A 26,155-nucleotide genomic window follows, 5' to 3' on the forward strand; every position below is an offset into this window, starting at 1 on the left:
AAAAAAATAAAATACTTCAGAAATAAAGCATTGTGAAGAAGTCTAATGTTAAAAGTTCACAAGTTCAAGCAAATGTAACTGACAATATTAAATGCTTACCTTAAAAAAAAAAATAAAAAATGAAACTAAGTTAACATACCAAGACAACCAAAGTATTTATCCCACAGTACTGTATTAACCAGTAGCTGGAATTTCTAACATACACCAAAATTGAGCGCTAGAAAAACTGAATCATAATAGAGGCAGTAAAGAAACTTGCAAAATTTATGTTCAGTCAAATTTGATGATTCTGATATCCGATCCTCATTCAGAGTGTTGATAGTATTTTTAATTGTTTGTGGGGCCAGCCAAACAAATAAGAAAAAACAATATGGAAAACTACTTTAAAGTAAGAATTCTCTCAGAAAAACTGAGCAGATGTTAAGTATTTATCCATAGGAAGATTTAATATGAGGGGGGAAAAAAATTTACCTTAGTTAGAACAAGCAACAGAGACAGGTATAGAATCAAGCATTCACATTTCATACTAGCCATAAAGATTTTGTTTTCCTACCCTCCAGCCTATAATCTTACATCAAAAGATCATATTTATCCTGAATGTTTTTCCTTCTCTGCTCTTTAGCATAAATGCAAAGAGCAAAATAACAATCATGAGCTGTTGTCTGGTTATCATTTTGTTTTTAAGTGCTCATTCTGTTCTCTGGCAGGATTCTAATTTCTCTTGTGCATCCACGCACACTAACGCTCCCATAGACTTCATCATAGTGACCATTCTTACTTTTCTAAAAAAGCTATTGACAAGCATGTATTAAAAATATTTTGAGAGGATAGAGAATTCCTCTTGAACAGAAGCAAGCATTCCCCATTCTTCACATGCATAAAACATGCTTAATGGGAATGCTCCTTTGGACATTTCTAATGCCAAAAAATATTTGCAACCACAATCTACACGCAGACAGTTTAATAATTCTCTCTTCCTCTGTACACAACACTAACATAATTAAATCAAATTAAAAAAGGACTGATTATAAAATGAATACATTCCCAGCATGGGACAACATTTGAATAAATTAATTCCAAGCCTACCAGGAAGATTAATACAGGCCCCACCTTCCTTTAGATGAAAAGGATACTTCACTAAGGTGCCTCTTACTCGTATCATTTAAAAATCCCTCTAGAAAGGGATAACTGCATCCACTAGCCATGCAGACCTAAAAATGTAAGGCACAAAATACCACAGACATTGACTGCCCATGTCACTCTTCCCTATTATTTTTTGCACACAAACTGTTTAGTAATCATAAGCTAACATTTCACCATCTACAAATGAAACGTATACTGTCATAAATGCACGACTTCAAGAGCGAGTCTCCATTCCATCACACAGATTTCCTTAGGCTTACCTTCAAATTAGACAAGCACATCCTAACAAAAATTAATTACATCATCTCAGTGCTATAGCAAAGAAGAATGAATCCTGCAGACTAACTGCAAATGCAATAAAGTGAACAGTCTTATCGTTCCTTGTTATATCACAGATAATCCATAAATTGTATTTAAAATTGAAGAACCATAGCAAGGAATGTTTTCTGATTGTTGTATCTTCATGAAAAGTCTCTAAATCCAAGAAATGTTTCTCACCCCAGATCAACTATAATCCCCAAACCCTATTCTGTGCTTGCATTTCACTTTTCTACAATACTCTCCTGTACTATGCATAGTGACCTCTTTCTATAAAGTTTCTTTCACATCCACCCACCTCAAGCAAATACTTCTGTAAGTAGGCTGCACCTGTGAACCACAGACTTCACAAAGCAGTATTCTAGAATCTGCATCTACATCTCCAAACCCAGAATGAAATAAAATTCAAAGTAACTGATTAGAAGAGCAAGAGTAGTATTTCTGACACACATACATCATGCACATCCACATGGCTATGTAATTCTGTTTCCTACCTGAGTGTGTAACTCATACACTTGCATTCACAACTCCCTAAATATCTAAGCAAGTGAATATGGATTAAGCACATTTAAATAGTTGAAAGAAAAAATAAAATTCTGACAGTCCAAAGCACCAAAGATATCCTCCAAGGCACTCATACTCACTATGAACACCTACCCGTAAGGGGGCTTGCAGCAGCAAGCAGGCCAGACTTATGCAGCCTGGAATTCAAGTCACTGTTGTAATGTAGCACACAACATCAGCACTAGCTCATGCTGCTGACCACATTTACACATAGAACTTGCACCACTAATACTGATCAGAATCCACAGCCTTCCCCACGCAGTAACACTCTCACACACAGACCTACTGCATCTAGTCCATGACTCAGGTCAGAGCCACGGTTTGCAGGCTCTGAGACATCTCCATCTGAAACTTAAACAGGAATTTCTCCTTTTCCGCCACTTTCCTAAAGAAGTACTGACAAGACCTTTCAGACTAGGAGGTTTTGGAAACTTTTCATCATGTATACCCTAGCAAGAGAAAAGCAATAAACAAAAGACAGGCAATGAACAAGAAAAGTTGTTCAAAAATCTAGACAGGGATGGTCAGTTGCTTAAATGATAGAATGGCATTATTTCCTGGTTCAGAGAGGTTTCTAGTTTTAAAGTATACTTCATAAATACAGAACATAGAAGATGGATTTGTATGTATCATGTAGGTTGACATCCTCTTGGAAAGGCTCCTAAATGCTTCTGGTCCGCTGGGAAGAAGAAAATGCGCACCAAACGCATACCTAGGAAGTTCAGCGCAATTAAAAACAGGAAAGGAAAAAAAAATGTTGCTTTTTCCTCACTAATCTGTAGTTTTTTCAAACATAAGATACTTGAGAACTTCCTCCATCAGCTAGTGTTATTTTATTTAACACAGTATGCTTTCAAGTAGCACCAGAGTAACTGATAAGATACATTGAAGTCTAAGCCGGCAACAGTATGGCTGTGAGAACAACAGAGCATTTACTCCACTCAAGATGTGCACCGCTATGCTCACACTTGCCGAGCTCAGCATATGTTAGATTTATCATTCTCCCATTCCTGAACAGCTATTTACCCCCATATCCAGTGAATTATCAAAAGACAAGAATGAAGCTTGTAGCTTTCAAATCTACAATGTAGACCTGAATACAACAGAGTGCACCAAACTTTTCCTGATCACCATAGAGGAATAGACTGAATTTTAATTGCTGTATTTAAAAATGAGGAACGTGATTAATTACATCCATCAAGTGCTTTGGTCTTCATTAGTAGATGGAAATTAAAATGGTCAAGTTTAATTGAGGTAATAAAAAGTGACTGTGAAGAACAACAGTTGATGTATGAGTGAAGTACACTAGACCCTTTAAAAGAAAGAAAAATCCTCAGATGAGAGCTTTAACTGTAATAATAATTTTTAGTTGCAATAATTGGTTAAGTTTTGTTTTCCATTTAGGTATGTTTTGTTTTACAACCTTTGAGTATGACCTCCAAATTCTCAAGGCAACAGAAATAAATAGCAATCCAGAGGAAAATGTTCCTCTGAAATTGCATTTCAGTACAACACTGGAAGCCTCCATCATTCTGAAGGAATCTAATATACACTGGTTCTGCTTTTAAGTCCAACTGCTACGTTAAAATGCAGCCAACAGGCTCTAGAAAGCCTGAGTCTAACTTAAAAGGAATATTCTGCTTACTTTCAGCTGCCTGTCACTTCTGAGTTTTTACATGAAGTTTCTGAATGCATACAAACCCCAAAAGCAGTAAGTGCACTTGAACGATGCATATGAAATCAGAAATAACCAAGCAATTATCTTGTTAGAGAACAGCTTTTGCGAACTGTTACATTAATACATTAAACTGTGGCTTGCACATTCTCCAAATCCTGATTCAAAAAAATAATAAAAATAAGAGGACAAGCCAACTACAAATTCAGTCCAGTTCCAACGTCCTGGCTCATTCAAATGGAGGACACCTTTCAAGGTCAATTCCCTTATGCATTTACTGATCCCTTCTCCATGCTGACACTTATGTCTGCATTAACCTAGGCCCAGATACAGTAACGTTGTCCAGCATGCATTTGGAGCAGTCAGCCAAAAATATCATCCTTTGCTACAGATGCAAAACTGAAAAAATAAGCTTCATATCATCATATATATCTGATAATGCTACATGTTAAAAGTGCATGAAAAAAGAAAGTATTTAGTACAGTGCTTTTCTGGAAGTACTATTTGAAAACAACTCATTTTTCTTAAAGTGAGGACAGGGGCATAATTACAGAAAGTTGTATAAACCCAACTTAAAATTTCAACTCTGTCACTTATTAACATTAAAAAAAAAAAAAACTAACACTGCTTTAGTTTCTATAAAAGAAGTGGGAGAAATTCACACCTATTCATCAAAGCCATGGCATTAGCAGCTATTTAGTACTTAATTCAAGATATAAAATATGATAGAGATGTGCCAAGTTTAAGTACTTCCTTGAATATAACTACTGTTTGGATTCCCCACCTTCTGATAAGCAGTTCTGAACTTAAACTCTAGAAAAATTGTATCATACAGATCTTTCTTAAAAAGTAATGCATTATTGAAAATACAAATATAAACAGTTTCAAATACAGGTGTTCTAGATTTAATATTTATATCACCATAAGTTTTAGATGCCATCAGCAGCAGTATTTTTAAGAACAACTGCCTTAATACCATTACATCTGCACAAACAAATGCAGATGTGTATGTTTTCAAAACCTACTGTCGGCTTCTGTATTTGTTATCTTCCAAGAAGATCTTCCAGCTTATGTCCAGCCATTGAAGCTATCCCCCAGAAGAGCTTCAGTTGAATTTGCAAGCCAACAAAACATTTAGTGATGCAAAAGAATTACTAAACCACACTGCTTAATTCAGTTACAGCAACTCTGTGACACTTCCTGCGTAGCTCAAAGTTTATTCCCTCTGTTACATCTTGTATATACCATATATACATCTGATTATCAACCATATCTATCCTCCAAGCTGTGTTTGCACATGCATAAACCTTACTAAGAATTTATCTGCATTTGTTTAGATTTTGATTTTTTTGTTTTGGTTTTTCTCCACAAGAAGTACATTCTCATATATATATAGTACAGATTGTAGAATGAAAGTTAATAGAATGAAAGTTAAGGAATAAATTGCCTTACAGTTGAATTAATGCTCTTTTCAGTTTTCCTAATTAAGCTGGAGTTCTAAGTTACTCTTTCATATGAAAAGCCAGAATGCATTGAAGTTTGTACAAGTTTTAAAAGCTGAGGTACACGTCAAGGAAATTAACTTCACTGTCTCCACTGCTATCCATTATGAAAAGGAAAGTGTTTTTAACTGCAACATAAGTTGACTGTTAAAAAAAATATGCTCTGGTAATCTTTTCTGTACTTGAATGGAAAAGGAAAAAAATAAAATACATAAATGAAGCATGTTCACCTTCCTGCTCCACGATGCCTCGTGTTTTACTTTCACCTTGAACAGAAATTTTCCCTGAGCCTTACCAGGCTATTTCAGGACACTACTCTCCACAGCTCTCCTCCCCGGCTTTTGACCAAGATCATTGCTGTTCACACTTTACTCCAGTAACTGGTTAAGTGTATAGTTTCATTTGTGGTAATTCCAATCTCTCTTCAGTCCAGGCACCTACAGCTCAGTAGTTATGTGCCCACTTTACCCACTGTTTCATGGAAGGCAAATGATCAGCCTTCAAAGTAACAGAAGAAATTGAAAATTCAAAAAAATATGACAATGAGCAAACATCTACTCAAAAAATTAAGACACATGTCTACAATAGAAGTCCATATTTAATTAAAGACTGTGGACCCAGACTCATGATCCTGAAACAATGTAATGCAAGCATCCTGCAATTGATATAGGAATGTAATACTCAATATATATATTTTTTTTTCCATACAAGCAGAGCAGGAATTCAGAGTAACTGCTAACTAGCCCTGAGTATGACTGCATCTCTCAGTATTTTCACAACATTTGGTTGTGAGGCTGGAGGTCAGTCTTTCTGGGCGTTTCTATCTTTAATAAAATTATATCAGTTGCTTGGATAATGTACAAACTGCAAAGTTTCTCTTGAATATGAGAAGAAATTTTTCTTCCAATATTCTGCAATAATACAGACTGGTTCCAAATTGGTCTTCAGTCCCTCTGACCTAATGAGAAAGCTATTTTACACATATTTGAAATGTGTAGTACAATTTGGGCAGGAGTAGTTCATGCCATAGTATTTATTATATTCTAGGAAGAAATGCATTCCCAAACCACTAAAAATCATATCTAGTTCTCGAGCTGTCCCCCATCATTACAATCATGAATCACCTCAACTCTTCAACTTTACAGGAAGTGTTAATTTCCTTTTAACAGATGAATCACTGAAGCACAGAAATTAAGTACTAAATCCATTAGAAATATATATTCAAAATGTCATTTTTGGTGCCTGCATCCACACATGAAGTCATTCAGTACACGCTCAGTTGTCAGGTAATCCTTGAATGCTCCGGTTGCAGAATTCCCTACCCAAATAAGTTTTCTCAAATACACATTGCTTAATACTAGGAAATATTTTACAGCCTAAATATCACTAGGATCAACAAACCAGGTGCTTTATTGTGGCATGACTGTAGTAGCAGGTTACTATGCTTAGCTACAGAAGCAAAAATACTAACACAAACGGATTTGGAAGTTTACCCTAGAATACTCTATAGAGCTGCTAGTTAAGTTCTTTTTTGAGGGTCTAAAACCTTTCATTTTTTCTGCCTACAGGAAAATTCCAAGCCAATAGAGCTCAGCATCTTGGGGATGAGCACAGAGCAGCAGCCAGCACAGGGCTGGGCTCCACACAGTGAGCAGTACCTCTTCCTCCACAGCTCTGTCACCAGCACAGCTCTCATGTTTGCTTGTTAGGCTTTTAATAACATATAGGGCAACCTGAATTCCTACTTGGAAAATTCCCACAGCTCACCCACCTCACATGAAAGCATGCACATGGTTTACATTTGTCCCTTATTCCAGTTCACCAGCACAGGCCACTGCAGCACCCAGGCTCACAGGTATTGTTTCACTTCTCCCTATGCTACATCAGCATCAAAGCATATTTTTTAAGACCCCACTATACAGCTCCTTATGACTTCCATGGACACTAACAGAAAATTGTTCTTCAATACTGCATGAAATTTCCAGTGCGTTTTCTCTACTGTCTACACAACAGCATTTTTAACTAAGCTTTTTTCCACCAGCACTTCAGTTAGTACATGGAGGAATATCATATTACCTCCTACCTTTTCTACCCACATTTTGAAACAAACTAATGCCCGTGTATCACACTACACTAGAAATCTTACCAACCACTGATTTGTATTTTTAAAGGATGATGAACTACTGCAATGGCTCCCAAAAATGTCACCTTTTAGTTAGAGGAATTAAGAGATGCATAGCACGAGACCATATACTTGGTAAATTGAATCAGAAACAAATGCTTGTACAAATCACAGCCTTTAATATTATTTATGGACAACTTTACAAATCCATCCAATACAATTGAGCTTTTGCATGGGAACAGCAAGCATGCATTGGTGATGTCATGGTCATCAGCCCTCAAGTCATAGAGCACTGAATCTGAAGACAAAGCAGGCTCCAAAATCCATGAGCCCTTTGCCTAGGAGCACCCTTCCCTCCTTCTCTCTCAGTGAGGAGAAGGTGACAGAATTTTCAGCTACTCAGGAAATTTATACCTGCCACTCTGAAGGCTCTACAATGAAAGTAAGACTCAAAGCACAACTAAACTGGAAAGTCCAATGAGACAAAACAATGATAACAAGCTAAGATAGTTTTCCTGGATTTTGCTGGATTAGACATTTATTTTGCTGGTTAAAGAAAATAGTGAGAAAACTAAGGAAGAGAAGAATTTTGAGTTGTCTGAAATGGGCTTTCAATGACTGGAAGTACTCTCAGATGCTTTTCTAAATTGTGTGCCCTGCTCCAACAGGAGCTAACTCGAGTTACCCTATAGTCTGCATAACAAAAGCTGCCAGAGCAGACAGCTTCTGGTACTGTACACAAGCATCTACTGAAAATTTCCAAATACATGAAGTATTAAGACGCAAGAAAAACACACATCCTATCTTTAATGTTCAGAAAGACACTCCCTCTCAATTAAATGCTCCCCAGTGCAGAAAGTTTAATCTACAAGGGAAATTCAGCACAATTATATGGCTTATGTACTACATTTTAAAGAGTATTCCTTAAATTCAAAATCATAGGAACTATCACTGTATTTTAAAATTTTAATACACAAAGTAACTCGCACTGGAAGAATTATTTTTAAGGGTACCATTAAACTCAGCTTTAAACAACACAATGATCACATTTAACAATATAAAATCATAATGACTTATGTTCTCAATGGCTTAATTACACCAGTATTCACATGCTGACTTACAACAAGGCAATTCATAGGTGTAAATTCTTACACGACTCCACTGGCTTTAGAGAGACTAATTATGTGCCTGTCCTGAATTAGATACAGGTCATGCTGATGACAAAAGCTGTTGGGCAACTGATAGGCTGACTCGGGATTTCACCATGTGTAATAAAAACCAGCTTAATGGGGACATCGTTCCACATTAAAATTAAGGCAAACTCTATGATTTCTAGAAGGGGGAAGGGTTCATTTTCCTATCCACATCTATAACTCCCTTGGGTCAGTATGAAACCAGGAATCAGACTGGCTTACAAAAGGAAAAAAAGCTGACACTTGCCATTACTTTTCAGCTGCTAGTGCTTACATGGGAAGCAGAAAGACACGGTCAAAGATAAGCACAAAGGATAAAGTGCCTGAGGCTAAAAGCAAAATTATAACTTCTACAAATCATTTCTTCAACAACTTTTTTGTTTCTGCTTACAGTCTGCAATTTAAGGACACTTTGCTTATGCAAGTCATTCTGCAGACAGCAGAATCTTCTGAAGGTAATTTAGAAGTGCAGTTAGAGCTTATCTGAAAGGGATGTACTCAAAGGAGCTCATACCTGGTACAGCTCCTATCACTACACATGGAAAAAAACTTCCAAGTTATCAAATTAACAAAAAAACTGTCTGAAGACAAAGATTTTTTTAAAAAGAAAAATACACATTTTACAGAACTGTTTTTTTCCTGTCATTCAGTTAATTAAGAACTTAAAAGGAAGAGTTAATGCATGTATCATCTTTGCCCCCAATGAGTTTCTATATGCCGGTTCACAAAACATAGATAGAAAAGTGGTAACTTTTTGATCCAACCCAAAGGAAACCTTCCCTCTCCCTACAGAGATCTGAGACCTGCAAAATTAATGAAACCTGTTTTCTTATAGCACTCAATCTGAAGATTGATTGACTTAGACATCAAAATACACAGAAATGGTGTGACTGCAGCTTTTCCTGCACTCAGGCCACTCATAATCCTTCTCTTGCCAAATTCCCTAGAATAAGATAACTCATTTAGACAATCTTTCCCACTCCCTTCTGTTCTAACTTCAATAGTCATGAAAACTGTAACTGAAACTCAAAAGTATATAGAGGAGAAGGGAGCAGATGCACATCTTATTGAAAGCTTCATTCCTTTTGTAAGTCATTATAAACAAATAAATGATGATAATAAGCTATCTGTTGAGAAAAGAAGAAATGTAGATAGTGTGTATATACAGGTTAACAGATTCATGGAATAAAATAAATCCACACTAAGTCTGCATTGTTATGAGAAGGAAGATGTGATGTTGGCCTTTTAGTGTAGTGTCCTCCCACACACTGAACAGTAGTAAGCATGTAGACTCAAATTCTCCCACACAACCAACAATGACATGTATGTAGAGTTTAGCTAAGGCTGAAATTAGAAAAAAAAAAAAATCAAACAAAGGCAGTGGTTCTTCTATTTTCTAATAATCAGGTTCAGTACTGAACCACGAACTTCAACAGCAAGGCTATAATGCGTTTTGCTCATACTTACTTTATACTTCTGTCCACATCCCATGGCAACAAGCACTGTAATTTCATTATGCATCACAGAAAGAACTTCCATTCTTATTTTAAGCTTACCAGCAGTTCTGATGTCGTAAGAAGTAGCCAAAAATATGCCCCATTTTGCTTCCCCGTTAGCTATGATTTTACATATTTAATTGCTCCATATCTGCAGTAAGGAAAAGAGCTGTTTTCCCATGCCCTTGAATATTCATCAAGTTTGATGGCAAATACAGTCAAAGAGTTGCCCAGAACGGCAGGAATTACCAAGGCAGAGTACTGCTGTCTTCCCATCTTAGTATCACTGAAAAATGATCAGTTATTTCAGGAATATCTCTATCTCACGTGAATACATAATAAAATAGATACTGAAAACAAAACAAAAAAAATCAAATCCAAGGACCAGTTCAAACAGCTCTTTTAACATCCCAGTATCAAGGACAAGTCCTGCAGTCTTACCCACAAGCAACAGGTGTCTCCAATGAACTTCAATCATAGAAGAAAACAAACAAACAAAAAAAAATCCTTGACTACCTACCTGGCTTACCAACAAAAGAACCCCCCTGAAAAATCACAACCAGAACCACACTCTCAGCCACTCCGAGTCCAGTGAGTAATAAAGCAAAGCCCAGGAACTCTCAAGGAAGTGCTAAATTGTATTATCTGATGACCACCTAAGTGACAGTGTTAACCCTACTCCTTCCCTATTCTTGGAATCTCTTTGCAAGATGCGAGTTGGACTGCAAGAAAATAAATGTAAGGGATCAAGAGGAAAGAGTACAAAAGGAGTGCTGCCCCTAAAACAGACCCTTCCTCATCCCAGCAAAAGAATCAACAAGAAGAAATGTTTACCTCAGCACAGAAGCACAAAGCACAGTCAGGTCAATAATTTGGCAAGACAAATCATTTTAGCTCTCTCTCTACACTGTTTAATACCTCCAACATCAGACTGTCCCTCAGCAAGGAGCTCAAGACTAAGTTCCCAGCTCAAGCACTTCCGCTGCAGAAACTTACTGGAAGAGTGGGAGCTGATTGTACAACAGAAATATTTTCCTTACCATCACTCTAAGAGGAAGCCACAGTCATTTTGTTTCATACAAATTCGCCGTAACAAGGTCAGGTTCTGCACATAAAGTTATCATAATTTAATAAAGATTAATTGGAAATGCTAAACCTCATTTGGCACGGAACAGTATGAAACACGAACATAGCCACTAGTGTTGCCACTGCAGTAGGCCACAGTGAAGCACAAAGGTCACAAGCAGATGGAAAGTTTGAGAAAAACAATTTTCAAACAAAGCAGAGCAAGACCAAGGCATCACTACATGGCCACAGTACAGAAACAAAGCACAGTCTGTTAGCCAGACTTCCTATCATATGCATTTAAACCAGAACATTTGGACTTCCCTAAAGAAAGAGATAAAAGAAAAACAGCAACAGAAAGATGGGAAATCAAGTGTGATATAAAAGCCTGGACTGTGTTTTACAGTATGTCAAACCAGTTTGCATCTACAACATAAGAACTACTGCTGCAAAGATTACAGAACATGGATTTCTGTTCTGGTGGATCTGACAACTGCCAGCAATTTCATTAGGAAGAGAGCAGCTATTAAACACTGGATTGGGATTAACATACTTAGGATCTTATTTTTTTTGTTTTGTTTTTTGTTTGGCTGGTTTTGCATTGGTTTGTTTTGAAGAAAAGTGCTCAAAGCTGGAGAGTTTTATACAATGAACTCCTAGTATCCCACCTGTAGGTTTTATTTTTTTCCATGCTTGAATCTAATAATCACTTAATATACTCCTTAGAAAACGATCAGGTGCAAAGAGAGAAGTGTTTTCCAATATCAGCATTGAAATGCCATCATTTCAAACAAACCATTGAAATATCTTTACTTACACAATGATGCAGGTAAAAATTCAAGTAATATGAAGATTATAGTGATTAGGGACAGCCACATTTAGTCATACAATCTTCTACAGAATATTACTGCTAAAAATATTTGAACACATCGAAGTAAAATGACTAAATGAAAAAAAAATACCTCAACGCATCTATGCTTGTGTTTTTCCTTGACATCCTTGGAACTATACTGTTGAGGCTCCCTGCTATAAGAACAGGGCCTGCTTCTCTTATCTCTATCTCCAGCAATCACAAACAGAATTTCCCACTTTCTGTATCTAAATTTCCCTTTTCCATTCATTCTGGATATAAGGGGGCAGGGTGGTAGAAGGTACAACAGAGAAAGAACTAAATGCAGATGGCCTTTAGATGGCCATTTTGGCCTGTCAGTAGTTGACCACCAAGCAAAACTGAGGGCCAGCACATGCTAGGAGATGAGAGGCAGCTGTAAATGCAACAGTGAGAACAGCAGCACTGGTCTGTTTCCATAACAAGTTATTACAAACTTCACAGTGTAAGGAGTAAATACAAGTACTGATAAATAGAAATACTAAAACAATGCTAAAGAATCTTTTCACCCATTCCCCCCTCCCTCCACTCTTCCTCCATCCATTTATAAAGTAGCCTACTCACTCATTAGTTCTTCTACAGGGAGAAGGGAAGGTTACCATAGTAAAGAGGTGCCAAAAGTAATGGACAGTACTAAGACTGATCAATTATTTTTGATGTCTCTCTGCTATGCTGTTATTTCCCAGTCCAGAAAAAGTAATAAAACAAAACCAAAAATATTACTCATCTCTCACAAAAGAATTAATGGTCTCAAGCTACCCCTAGGTGGTATTTCTCTTACAGTAATGTTTCTCTTGCTCGCTAATGCAACTCCCTCATTCCCAGAAGAGGAAAAATAGCCACATTTGATTTATATAAAGAAGAATAAAAGATCCCTTTATTTGGGTATGTTTTAATTTTGCCCTTAAGCCTTATTCCTCTAATAATCTGGTGACAGAAAACCAGCTTTACACCTGCCCAATTTAGGTTATTAAAAGCTCATTGTTAATTATGCATAAAACAGGCACACCCGCCAACTTTGAAATACTATAAACGCTTATAATTTACAAGTTCCTATTAACATTCTTACACATCACACTTGCAAGCCATGTTAATACTTAATGCACTTATAATAGCAAAACATACTTTTCAATCTTTCTGTTATTCTGAAACATTCTTCGTAATAGTTTTTACTGTAAGAAACAGCTACTCCACAGTGATACAATTCCAACATAAGTGGTCAAGTAAGAATACTACTGCTATAAAAACCCAACCATGGCTATCCATGCATAAAGCAGATAGTCACGCTCCACAGACAAACAGAAACAACATACCAAACTTCCATGATAGTAAGTAACTGCAGAAGTCAGAACAATTCTGAATCAGCTGGCCCTACTGCAATCTAACATTCATTTTCCAACTGTTGTGTAAATACACTCGGCTCATCACCCATTCAGCACTCTTCTGAATTTTGGCAGTTCAACACAGAGCCACTCCGAGCTGCTGCTTGCATTGTAACAGCCATGAACATATTTCATACCATCAGGACTTGGAAAGCATTAGAAGTCAGAATGCTTATTTTCATCACAGAGTACATTTTGTTTCTAAGATTAAAGATGAGCTATCTAAGATGCTACTACTGAAAATGCCCTCAGCAAATTAAAAAAAGGGGGGGGCCTCCAACACAATTGGAAAAGCTCAGTCCTGTGACAAAAACCATACCACAAGTATCACAGTCATTTCTGAAGCTAATCGTGCAAGAATACAGAGGAGCTAATAAAAAAAAAATCTATTCTGATTTCACCGTAACTCCCAGAGGCACATCGATTAACCACTGCATTAGCCAAGCTCAGAAGAGATGCCCTTTCAACACTCAGGCAGAACTTCCTCTAGGTGGGGATGGATTATTAACTTTCCACCAGAAGTGAGCAAAGAAAATGTAACCACTATGCTTCCACTCATTGAATTCTACACCCGACAAATACAAAGAGCTACAAGAAACATAAATGCCGGAACAAGTAACGAAGGACATGCATGTAAGGGCTGGCTAAAGGCTCCAGTAATCATTCAGAGAACACACAGACAAGCTTTGAAATTGAAGAGGTAAAAATTTCCTTCAGTCCTCACAGCATTAGGATCCGTAGTGTCCCGTGTCAAGGTAGAAGGATCTGAGTAATCTCTTTAAAGGAAGGAAACGCCTGCTCTGACAGCCCACTCCAGATAGCCATGCACGAAGTAGATTCACCTGGGCCTCTCCTTACCCAATCCCCACAGCAGTCCTCCCCTTGTGCCAGGGTACAGAGCAGCCACGCACCTCAAACTCAAGGCATGGAGGAAGCTGGTGACCAACTTTAAAACAATGTTAACAAATTCGTCTGCAGACAGGATACATTGTAATGCCTTATATTTCACCGATAACTCAGTCTCGCTGGGAGAAGCATTTCACTGGCAATATTTGGTGGGTTTTTCCTGCAGCATGTGCTTCACTTCAATTGCACCTCTGGTTGTCAGCTGCTCCCCAACTTCCCATGCCAACGAGACACTTGATTTACTTTTTGCTTGTTTAAGACTGTGACTAAATACTGATGCTTAAAAGATGTGAGAGTTACACAGCTTAATTTTAGAACTTGAAAGCACAATTTAAAACAGTCAATTAAGGATATTTTTTACCTATTAAATTCCTAAGGACAAAATTTGGGTTTTGTAAGGTGCAGCCTCACCAGTGCTTCTCTTTCAGCTAGATATTAAAAACTCTTCCCAGTTGTACATGTCAATACATTTAATAAGCAAGAGCTCGTGCTTTTTCAGCTTGAAAGAGGCATTGACAAGGGAATGAAATGCAGTGTCCTGTCCAAGGTTATACAGAGAAATAACAGCAAACTGTTACCTCCAGCAGCGCTCCTCGCTGCCAGCCCTTACCCTGACACCAAAGGGGGCGGGGGGAAGTGACAGCCCTATAAATTAGCTCTTCTCTCCAACCACACATAGAAAAGCAAGTGTCAGTGCGTGGCTCTGTCTCCCTGATTGATGGTTCTGTTTCACATCCACTTTTTAAGAAGAAGGTAGTTCCAGCACCATCAGCCACTGTTTTATGTTTATACCACTGTCTCCTCTCCTGCAAACCTCATCATAAGTGATGCACATTTCAGTAACATGTCATCCCAGACATGCCCTAACTTGGGTTAAACACTTGCAAAAAAGGGAGCAAGACCACAACAAGCAAGAGACTGACACTCTCCATAAGGAAAAAAAAGCCACCAGTAATTTTTGCTCACTGGGCAATCTCATGAGGTGCCCATGTCATTTCCATGACACTTCCAGAAGGGACAGCAGTGACACAGCTTTAGGCTGACTGCTGGGCTCCCACCAAGAGCAGCGATAGCCACATTCTGTGTCCTCAGAGGGACAGAGGACCAGGAAAGCTATTTCAGCCCTAACTTCTGTCACAACCTTCCATCACACGTGAGCATAAATAACAGAAAATAATAATCACGACAATAAAACAGGAAAAGTGTGAACACCGATCTCAAGGGGAGAGAAAGGAAACAGCAAAAAGCAGACTTACTTGAACCTGCCCTGGCAGTGCTGACACTGATCTCCCACCCAGCCCTGGTCGCAAACGCAGGTAGAGTTGACACAGTGCCCCGAGAAGCAGGAGATCTTGTCGCAGGACTTGGACTGGGACACCTGGGCGTAGAGGGCCAGGTAGAGGAAGCCGTAGAAGAGCAGCCAGCTGTTGACGTCCAGCAGCGCGGAGAAGCCGCAGCAGCCGGCGGAGGGGAAAGGTGTCCAGGCGCCCAGGGGCGGAGGGGCGGCCCCAGCTCTGCTCAGGGCGCTGTCCGCGGGGGCCATGGGCCGAGAGCTCCCAGCGAGGAGAAATAATCCAGCCGGGGAAGATTCAAACCCGCCGCTTCCCTCCGGCCTTCCTCCCGACCCCGGCTCCTCACTCCCGAGGGGAAGCCCGGCGGCGCTCAGCCATCCACCCCTTCTCTTCTTCGTCCTCCTCGGGGCTCATCGCTCTTCTTCCATGGAGGAGGAGGAGGAGGAGAGCTGCCTCCTGACCTTGCGCTTTCTCCTCACAAGACGCGTCCCTCCCCCGTGCGCGCACACCGCCCTCGCTCCGGCGCCCCGCGCTCCCCCTCTCCTTTGTAGCCCCGCCGCACACACGCAGCAGCAGCGGCAGGAGGAGCACAGGAGGCGGGAGCCGCCGCCGCCGCCGTCCTCTCGTCAATTAGCGAGAGCGGCCGGGCCCGGAGCCCTACGGCATCCCGCACGGGGTTGAGTCGGAGGAGCTCTTCTCCACGCTCCGACAGCCGCCTCGAGAGGGGCAGAACGGCGGGAGAGGAGGGTTAGCGGCCGCGCTGCGTCCCGGCTGTCGGCTCCCAAGCAGCCATTTTTAAAGGCTAATTGTAATCCCCGATCCGAGCCGCCCGCTCGCGCTGCCGCCCCCCCCGCCCCTCGCTCTGCTTGGAGCCGTCCCTCGGACGAGCCCTCGGGGAGAGAGCTGGGGAGGGAGCGTGGGCTTCGTGGGGGGCTGGCTGCTCCGTGCGGGCAGGGGGGGTACGAGGCCTGCCGGGCTCTGCCCTGGGCCGCCCCTCCAGCGCCTGCTCGGCATTGGCCCCTCGCCCTGCAAAGTTCACAGGCGGTTTCCTTTAAAAACGACGCGGGCTGTGCTAGAGGAGACGCTGCAGCTTGCTGTGACAGCCCTGCTTTCCTAGGGGGTTACTCCATCTTCGCGTTTTGCTGCTGAAATCAAAGCGTTGCCTTCCACGCTGAGCCTGATGAGCGGTCATAAAAGTTCCCGGATCGATACTAAAGTAATAATTGTAATAAAGTTGCCTGAAATATCCTTTTTTTTTTTTTCCCTGCTTTTTTTAACCTCGCTGTAATGTGCTTTCATTTCACAGTCAGACAACAATCCTGAGCCTTGTTGGCAAGCAATAAAGAATGTAGCAGCAATCAAAACCCCTGAAACTTTCTCCTAACACTGAAATAGAGAATTTATAACAACGTATCTCTATTCAAGGAATATAAAGAAAAGGTACTTGATTTCCAATCCTGCGAGTATTTAAAAACAGGTAGGTCTGATGTGACCCATATTGGACCTGTCTCCAGATCAACCCTTCCCGGATTTCACAGATCTCACCCTTGGAGTGCAGAGGAGCTGTTTGGTTGGCTTTTGTGCAGCCTGAAGGACTGGCCTGTTTTTCTCAAACATAATCATTCAATCCTCACCTGAATTTAAATAATTAAATAAGAACAGCTATGTCTGTAGTAAAGAACACAACAGTACCCACAAGTATCTATTTTGTCATTCAATACAGTGTGAGAGTCCAACGAAAGCTAAATGTGATGCAAACACTCAGAGAAGCAGATTTTGCCTTACAGACTTAGCAGTCTTAATGAAGGGAATACCTGAAAATGCATGCCTTTCGAAAGCAGAGGTGAAAAGTGATTCATCCAGTTTCATTCCAAAGCCTGTTAGGGAGACCATAGCTGCTCTCAGTCTGGGAGTATGTACATTGTCTTCCTAACAGAGCTCGTATAGATCATTTCATTGTTCTGGATCAGACACATTTCTCAGCTATTAGGGATCTCTTTGTGTGTGCTTTGTAATGAATTGGTGAGTTCACGCAATGAGAGGAAATGGAAATTGTGTTGCTGCTTTACATTTTATGGAAAAAAAAAAAAAAAGCTGAGGCTGAACAGTCTGCTAATTGTGCAATACTACATGTGATTAAGGCTGCTGAACAACTGTCCTCTGTAAATAACGTTATGAGACCAGAAATAGAGTTAATACAACATTACAGCCCAAGATACAAAGTCATTTCAGGACTACTTTTTAACCTCATAAATAATTTCAGCAATTCTTTCTTGCTTAACATGGCTGGAAGATACATTCCCCTTCCACTTTCTCAACTTCTTTATACCAATCAAGAAATTTCTAAAGCCTGCACCATCTTTTTCTCAGCCTGAATGAAAATTTTGCTTCAAATCTACAGAAGTCAGCCAAGATTTTTTAAATTAACACCAAAAGCAAAGCTGAGCTTCTGACAGTTCATTACAAGGCATAAGGTCTGTTTAAAATCACAACAGTCAGTGTATATTTGTCCTGTAGGTGCCAAATTTCTTCTTTAGTCATGAATACATGAAAACAATGAAAATACAAGAGAAAGACAAACTTAAAATGGGCAAGGCCATTTCACAACTCTGGACCAAAAACACAAGCAGGCCATCAGAAAAGGACAAGATAGGTATAGTAGGTGCAGAGAAGAGTATGACAGTACTCTTACGGCATAAACAGTCCTCTATAAAGCCTAAACACAACTATAAATGCTTCTAGATTTAGAAGATATTGGATAGCTATGTCCTGGGTAGCTATGAAATTGAAGGAATGCAAACCTTTTGGCTGTTGTACATCACAGTAATGCATTAGATGCTTCTTAACCCCAGGAAATGAAAGATGTGCAAATTCCAGTATTGGTTCTCTTCTGTCCTGATCTGATGAGAATTGCTTGCTTCTTTATTTATTTATTTATTTATTGTCAGAGGAAGTTAGCAGATCTGGCTGTGAGAAGTCAGATCTGCCAATCCAGTCACTGTTACATGCATATCTGTAAGTACGACTTTTCTTGGAAGTACAACATTTACACCCTTCATCCTTCCAGTTCTTGACATAGAAAACATCTGCATTTTTTGAAGGGCAAATGTACTAAAAAGTCTTCGGTAGAATTTACAGCTTAGAAGCCCTTGAATAACTCTTCAACTTTTTAAGTTGCTGAATAAAAACAGATAATGAGAATAGACAATAGAGCAGTAATGTCAAGAATATATTGAAAAAAAATCTGTGGAGAATGTGTTTATCATATTGTTAGCAATTGCTGTCAAAATCTAAGGACCAGCATTCAGAAAGACTGATGCATTTGTGTTTGTTCAGAAAAACATCTTTACGCATATTTAGAGATCTATATGGTTGCTGTTCCAGGCAGGGTGGAGTGCATACAGGGAAAAATTGAGAACAATACAACCAGCTGAATAGAGAAAGGAGAGATTACCTTTGTGACTGATCTCTTTTATTAAGAGAAACAAATTATTTCCATGCCCTTCTCCTTGGGACAGACGTTATCAGACTTGTTAAATTAAAGGGGCCAAGCTCTGCTCTGCTTTCAGGGTGGGTTGTTTAGATCTGAGCTGGTCTTGTGATATGCTGGTTGCACTTGCATGTAGATTGCCACAGTTGAGGGTAATAGCTTCAGGGTGACGCACAAGAAGTTCCAGTTCAACAGAATAGCACAGCATACAGGTTTTGTTTCATGCAGTGTACAGGCTTTTTAACTAACCTTAGAAGTATAGCATGGATATAGAATTTCCATTTTTTCCCAAATGTGCACATAAGACCTTGGGTGGAGAACAACATAAAGCCTTTTTTCCTAAATCCCATTTTTCATTGAGTGATACCGAGGCACCGTTGCCATTCTGTAATGAACCCTTCTGTCATCATGAAAACCATCAGTCTCTTCCAGGAGGTAAAACAAATTTATCCCTACTCAGCAGATTCTCATGCTAAGAGAACAGTGCATGTTACAATTTTCTGTTCTTATTTGTCTTAACCAAAGTCAGCTCTCGGGGGGCATGAGTTTTGTAAGTTTAATAATGTATGCACGGAATCAGTTTTGAGATTTCAGACTATAAGAAAGTGATGGTACATACATTGATTAGTTCAGTGGTTGAATCAGTCAGAAGGGAGCAATTGCACATGAAGCCATCAGAGTCCTGTGACAAGTATGTATGGGAAAGTCGAATGCTCATTTCACCTGTTCATGAGAACAGTACTGTTTGATATTCTCCTGTGGAATTTTTAAGTTCTTAAGAAAAACAAAGAAACATGGACAAGACTTTAAGGACATACAAAATCTCAAACTACATGTCAAGTAGAAACAGGTACAAAGGGCGGGTGGCAAACAGGTCCTGTTTTAGTGCTAGTTTCGAGCTATGCTCTTTGTGGCTGATAAACATCTCTCATGCTTTCATATTTTTTGGATTAAGTCTCACAGAAATGAGGTTTGAATAACTTATGTTTTCCAGCAAAAAAAAAAAGCCATGAGGATATATATTTACAAGGAAAGACTGAGAGACGTGAGTCTGTTCAGCCTTGAAAAAAGAAAACTCAGTGGGGATCTGATCCACATCTACAAACATCTAAGGAGCAGGAGGCATTAGGGATGAGGCCGGACTCTTCTCAGCAGTGTGTGGTGATAGGATGAGGGGAAATGGCCACAAACTGAAGCATAGGAAGTTCTGCACAAATGTGCATGGGAACTTCTTCACAGTGCAGTGACAGAGCACTGGCACAGCTGCACAGGGAGGTGGTGGAGTCTCCTTCTCTGGAGAGGTTCAAGACCCGCCTGGACGCCTACCTGTGCAACCTGGGCTAGGGAGCTGCTTTGATAGGGGAGTTGGACTCGATGATCTCTAGAGGTCCCTTCCAACCCCTACAGTTCTGCAATTCTGCGATACTTTTATCCTATTTCCTCTGGTATCTCTTATGCAAACAACCATCCATCCATCAGCTCAGTGAAAACTGTTTTGTAAGTTACAGTTCATAGGCTAATTTTTTTTGCTGGATCACTCAAGGCAACATTATTATTGTGTTCCAGTCTCTATCCACTGTCACAATGCCATGTGTACTTACCCAGTGTTAAAAGACCAGTTCTGAAAAGTGATAATGCATAGGTTTAGAGAGTAGGAAGATTAAAAGGTTAAGAAATTGGCATTTCATTACCGTTTAATATGATTCTCCTCCATTGACATTGATCTTGACTCTTACTACAGTCCTTTGATTTTTTTTTTAGAGAAGGGTTTTAGATGTCTGGCTTACACTTTCCGCTGAAAGAGATGTAATTTCATGCCACACTGAAACTTTGATACATCCTGTAATATATTACAAATTATCAGGAAAACACATTTTCCATTGCAAGTGGAAAATACTCAGCCTTCTGCTGAGTGTTTTTCTATATCTGTTCTGCTGCACTGCATTTTCACTGCTATTCCTTCTGGATTTTCCCAGAATCCTGCTTAATCTTGACTACTCTCAAGCGTTTCACCTTGTCAGCAAAGCTGCATCTCACAATTCAACCTTCCTTGCACTTCATTAGTAGGTATACTGAATTTATTCAATACTCTTAATGATCCCAAAGGGACATAGCTATTAGAATTTTTCTAGCTGAGAAAATGTTTTCTTTTAGTTATTTTCTCTCAATCTTTTCTAAATCAGGAAGTGATCTTTAGGATTGATGATACTGCTGCCTTTATTTATGTATTTGTACCTTTTATTCAGAAGTTGCAGCAAAACGCTGAAAAATATATTTGATGGTAATGAAATTCCAATGCCCTTACTGGGATTTACACTCCTCCTTCAGATTTCAGCACAATTTTTCCATGCTTTTCAGAATCAAGCTACTTTACTGAATGATGTCAGAAAAAGCCTTACTGAAAGAGTTTGAAAATAAAAATGAACTGTTTGCTCCAATTTTCTCTTAACCACTACTTTTATTTGCAAAGCTTAGAAAGGCTGTGTTTACTATTATTAATGGCTTCCTAGTTTTTCCTCATCACATTATATTTTGCCCAAGAGTTTTGTATGTGTTACACTAATTACATCCAAGGCTGCTAAAGCATGACTTCTCAGCCCATATTTCCAGGCTGACAAAATTCATACCTTTGAAGAACCTGGGAAAATGTTGAGTAACTGTTAAATCAACAGTACATTAAGGATCTGGATTTTAAAAATTGCATTTTCCTTTCCTGCATTTGCAGCCTGGTGAATTTTCCTATTGGTTTTCTTTTATGTGATAAAATATAACAATATCTACACTTCTCTGTGTGCTCAGGAGTAGAGCTATTAAACTTTGGAAAGTGATACTTGCAGAGAATGGAAACACCAGTGCATTGGGTAGGCTGCAACAAGGAATAATGAATCAATGACTGTATTATGCATAATGGAAAACTGAAGTAAAACAGTGCTCATTTTTTGCCCTTTATATAAAACTGGGAGAAATGAGAGGATATGCATGCATTGATCCTTGCCTTGTCTTCCCCACAGATGTCAAAAAAGAATTGAGCAGAATAACTTTTTTTCCCCTAAGTATTAATGTTGAAACATGTATTATATGCCAGGAATCTAATTGGCATCTTGCATTAATTCAATGAAATTATTTTCAGTAATTGGAAGGAATAATTCTCGTGTATAAATATAATATTTTGACAAGCACAGAAGCAGTGATTTAATTAGCTTAAGGCATTAATTTTCCTGAAGATAAAAAGTAATACATGCCATATATACATCATGAAACAATGATAGACCATGCCAGAGGTGATATCTAGTGGCACAGAAGATGGGCGAGCATTTCATGAAGAAAGGGAGAATATGAAATAACCCATCAAGCATTTGAAAAACAGAACCATATACACGGCAGGCTGAGCTCTAAGTAGCTAGATATTATGGTACTGATACACTAGCACAGTCTGAACAATGTTACAGCAATGTGGCAAAACAGCAATGCTTGAACACTGTGAGGGAAGAAGTAGCGTGATCGAGAAGAACAAGCGTAGGAAATGTGCTGTGACTTGAAAAGGAAAAGTGACAGAAAGATTTGCTGAATAAGAGTTAAATTATGAGAGCAAAGAAGAAATAAATGCTCTCAAAGATGGGTTTAAACCAAAGATCTTCAATATAGTAATTATTGGAGGTATCCAAGAGACAGAAACTAGAAATACTGAAATGGCAGGACCTAGTGGATAGATGGTAGTATAACTATGTGGGAGCTGCTGGAAAGAGTAGGACATATTCAATTCTCTGAATGTGTTAGGGGCTCTCTTTTCTTTCATGAAGTGGAGGAAATTACACAGAAATAAGCTATTTTAGATTTAATTCACATTCTTTTGGAGGAAATGGTTGAGAATCTTAAAGTGGAAGTTAATTCAAGTGAAAGAGATCATAAAAATGATAAGTCTTCCACTCTTCCTTTAAATTGTGAATAACAAAATAAGGGTAATGGACTTCAAACAGCTCAGGGAAATGCAAGTATCTGAGAAGAGATAAGGAAAAAGAAACACACAAGATAAAGGCTCAACAGCAAATTATCCTAATGTGGAGGAAAGATTAGAAATACATCAAAAATTAACCTGATTGCATCAAGAACACTTTAGCAAACTGAAAATCTAAAAGAAAATCATAAAAAGCAGAAATAAGGGCACATATATGATGATAAGTATAATGAAATAACAAAGTAAACTTGAATAAAATTAAAAAATGCTGAAGCATAGAATGAGTCACAGGTGGCATGATAATATTTGCATTCAGTTCAAATGGGACAGATCTGTGCTGGGAATAGTAAGAACATCTATAGTGCCACATATCAGCAGTCTACTGTTTTCCACAATGGCTTGTTCCTTGTATTTGACTCTTTTTACTCTCTGAATTCACTTGCATTAATACTCTACTTCTCTATGTCCTCCAAAAGTGTGATTTCAAAAGCTCAAGTCAAAGATTGGCAGTGGAGTTTCAGGTCACAGGTGCCCATTCTAGCTGTGGTAACTGCAACTGTTCACCATCATTACAAGATGAGGCATAAACTCTGGCCCATTACAATTAATTCCATATATCACCGTTTACTTCCATAAAAGTTGCACATGGCTTTACTAAATATTAAAAGAAGTTCAAAACAAGATTACAAAACACAATTTTCAAATACATGGAGCACGATTGTGCTCATCATAAAAGTTACCAGCTGTATGTCAGAATCAAGATGGAGAACCATGTAGTCAAAGGTAACACTCTGGATTGATTATACCAATAAAAACAAATCATTTAGTTATGCCATGATGATGAATATCTTCAGGCTATGAGAATGTCTAAGAATAGAAAGGTTCAAAAAATGTCATTGAAACACTGTGGAAGCAGAGCATTCTTTTTTCACAACTTTTTTTACATGGCTGCATAATTAAATTCACTGTATTTTGTGCTTCTGTATGCTCTCTCATTCCCTCATGTTTTCCAGACCTTGGGAAGATTGTTTTGTCATTTACTAGAAAACAAAGTGAGAAGAATCATAATTTGGCCTAAAACACTTTCCACCTGTTATTATATATTATATAATATCAAATATTTCAAACTTCTAATTGCACTGAAAAGAATAACTTGTAATAAACTTAGTCTAGGAATTTATTGACTGAAGAGCTACCATGACGCAAGACAAGTTATAATGTTTTAACTTAGTTTTTCATACTGATCTTAGGTGCTCACATCCTTTCTTATTTTTGTCCACTTAATTACTTCCATTATTTTCTGATTTAACCTGTTTTCTATTTATCTTCCACGTGGACCTTAGAAAAAGACACTGTATTTTTGATAATCTAAGAGCAGTTGGAAGTTATCCTAGACTAAAAGAAATTAAACAAAATACTCCTTGTTTTCACATGAAAGTTTCAGAGTCCACCCCCTCAAAGAAAAACAGGTCATAAAATCCTCTTGACAATAATTAATGAGCAAAATACTCTTTATTTTTAAATAAATGTATAAACAGACTTTAAAATAAATATTCACCTATCCACCTATTGCTCCCTCATTCTGTATTATCTAAAATACTTCAAAGCAAAACAGAAAATAAGCTGTATTCCTCTTATAAATTATTGTGTTCTGTTGCTTGCATTCATAGTTCTATCACAGCAGCACATTACAGAAATATTATGTAAAGAATAGGACGTGTGTTAATGCCTCACAAAGGGACACAGTATTACCTGTATCACTCATCGGTCTGAATTAGTTTGACACGGTCCTAATAAGCTGTGATTTGTCTTAATGTAAACATACATGAGCACACACACACAAATTAGCAAACTTTAAAAGTTTTTTATTCGTTTTAGGGCCTGTTGTTTTTCACTTACACCCTCCTACCTACATAGCCATCTATTCTAGAAACTGACTATTAAAAAGAACTGAGATCCTGATTTTACTTCCCCATCTGGGAGGGACAATCTTCAGTAAAGTGCCAAAAATGCCTTGAAAGGCTGTTTCATGTCCAGGGTTGTGTGTGAACACCTGCCAATTACAAAATGAATGACATTTTTATAAATAGCATGCCAGTTACAAAATGAATGACAATTTTATAAATAACATGCAATGTGGATGTTTCCCGTGGGGGCAAAAAAGGTATGTCCACATCTCTCTGAAGAATGTCAGAAAATTATTCCAGGGAAATGACAGCTTGTCATGCACAGGGGAGTGCCAGACTGAGCTTTCAGCATGTTTGTGTGGTCTACAACTAAAGAGGTTTTACAGTTTGGATCTAGAAGGAAAAGGGCCTCAAGTTCCTTTGTTGCCTCTTTGACTCAGCTGGAACATGCTAATAGAATAGCACTAAATAGAAAAGAAGGCAGAAATGTCTCTGCAGTATGATGATAGCTGTTCATACCTGGAGACCTTAGAAGTCATTAAAGCACAGTGCAGTTCACTGCCAGTTACCTACAGAGCAGTTCTCAGTGTTGTGACCTTCAGGGTTAGCATAACACAGAGGGGATGAAATTGAATGCATTTATCATGTTTAGCCACTTTAAAAGATAGCTTAACATTGAAAAAAGGTAAAAAGATGGACCTTATCTGAGTGTGGAAATGTGATTCGATCTAGTATGCATTCACTCAGATATATTAAATGCTTGAGTTTGGGTGGGGTACCTTCAAGAAAAGACTTTTCAAACACAAAATTAATTTGTAAAGTCAGAGAGAGACATGAATTTAAGAAACTATTACCTCTTGTTTGTGTCTTTCTTGATCAGCCTTTTGGGCTCAAGAATCAGACCAGAGCATCCTCTTCCATTTCCATGTATTAGAATTTCAAGTACTGATTATTTACTGCTGGATAGCATGGGGAAACAAAAAGTAAAGTAAGCCTCTGTAAAAAACTGCTATGGAGGGGTGAAAGCATGTGAACTCTGGGCAGAAACAGAGCCCACACAGTCCCCAGACTACCAAAAATATGCTGTTTGTTCATATTGGATCTTTTTGTTTCCTGATGAATTCTCTCTGGCCTTACTTCCAAAACTTCTGGCATCAAGTCTTTGCAGAAGTACAAGGTCTGTCTTTCATGTGCCTGTGTCAGAGGACATTTGCATTATGGAGCAAGACCAGAACAGTTCCAAAATTAAGGAAGAA

General features: G+C 38.7%; 2 protein-coding genes across 4 annotated transcripts in view; both read right to left on the reverse strand.

The window, feature by feature from the left end:
- ATRNL1 (attractin like 1) overlaps positions 1-16,042 on the reverse strand; it is a 412,107-nt gene extending 396,065 nt beyond the window's left edge. For all 3 annotated transcript variants that reach the window (XM_065746006.1, XM_065746007.1, XM_065746008.1), the window contains exon 1: positions 15,512-16,042. In XM_065746006.1, the coding sequence (XP_065602078.1) occupies positions 15,512-15,798 (287 nt within the window). In that variant the 5' untranslated portion in view covers positions 15,799-16,042. The remainder of the gene's footprint in view (positions 1-15,511) is intronic.
- The window catches only part of TRUB1 (TruB pseudouridine synthase family member 1), a 425,822-nt gene that overhangs the window by 329,284 nt on the left and 70,383 nt on the right, over positions 1-26,155 (reverse strand). The gene's annotated exons all lie outside the window — the stretch shown is intronic.

The sequence above is a fragment of the Cyrtonyx montezumae genome, unplaced genomic scaffold (assembly GCF_038088225.1).
Source record: "Cyrtonyx montezumae isolate F1298 unplaced genomic scaffold, pur_monq_1.0 scaffold_4, whole genome shotgun sequence".
In the NCBI taxonomy this organism is placed as follows: domain Eukaryota; kingdom Metazoa; phylum Chordata; class Aves; order Galliformes; family Odontophoridae; genus Cyrtonyx; species Cyrtonyx montezumae.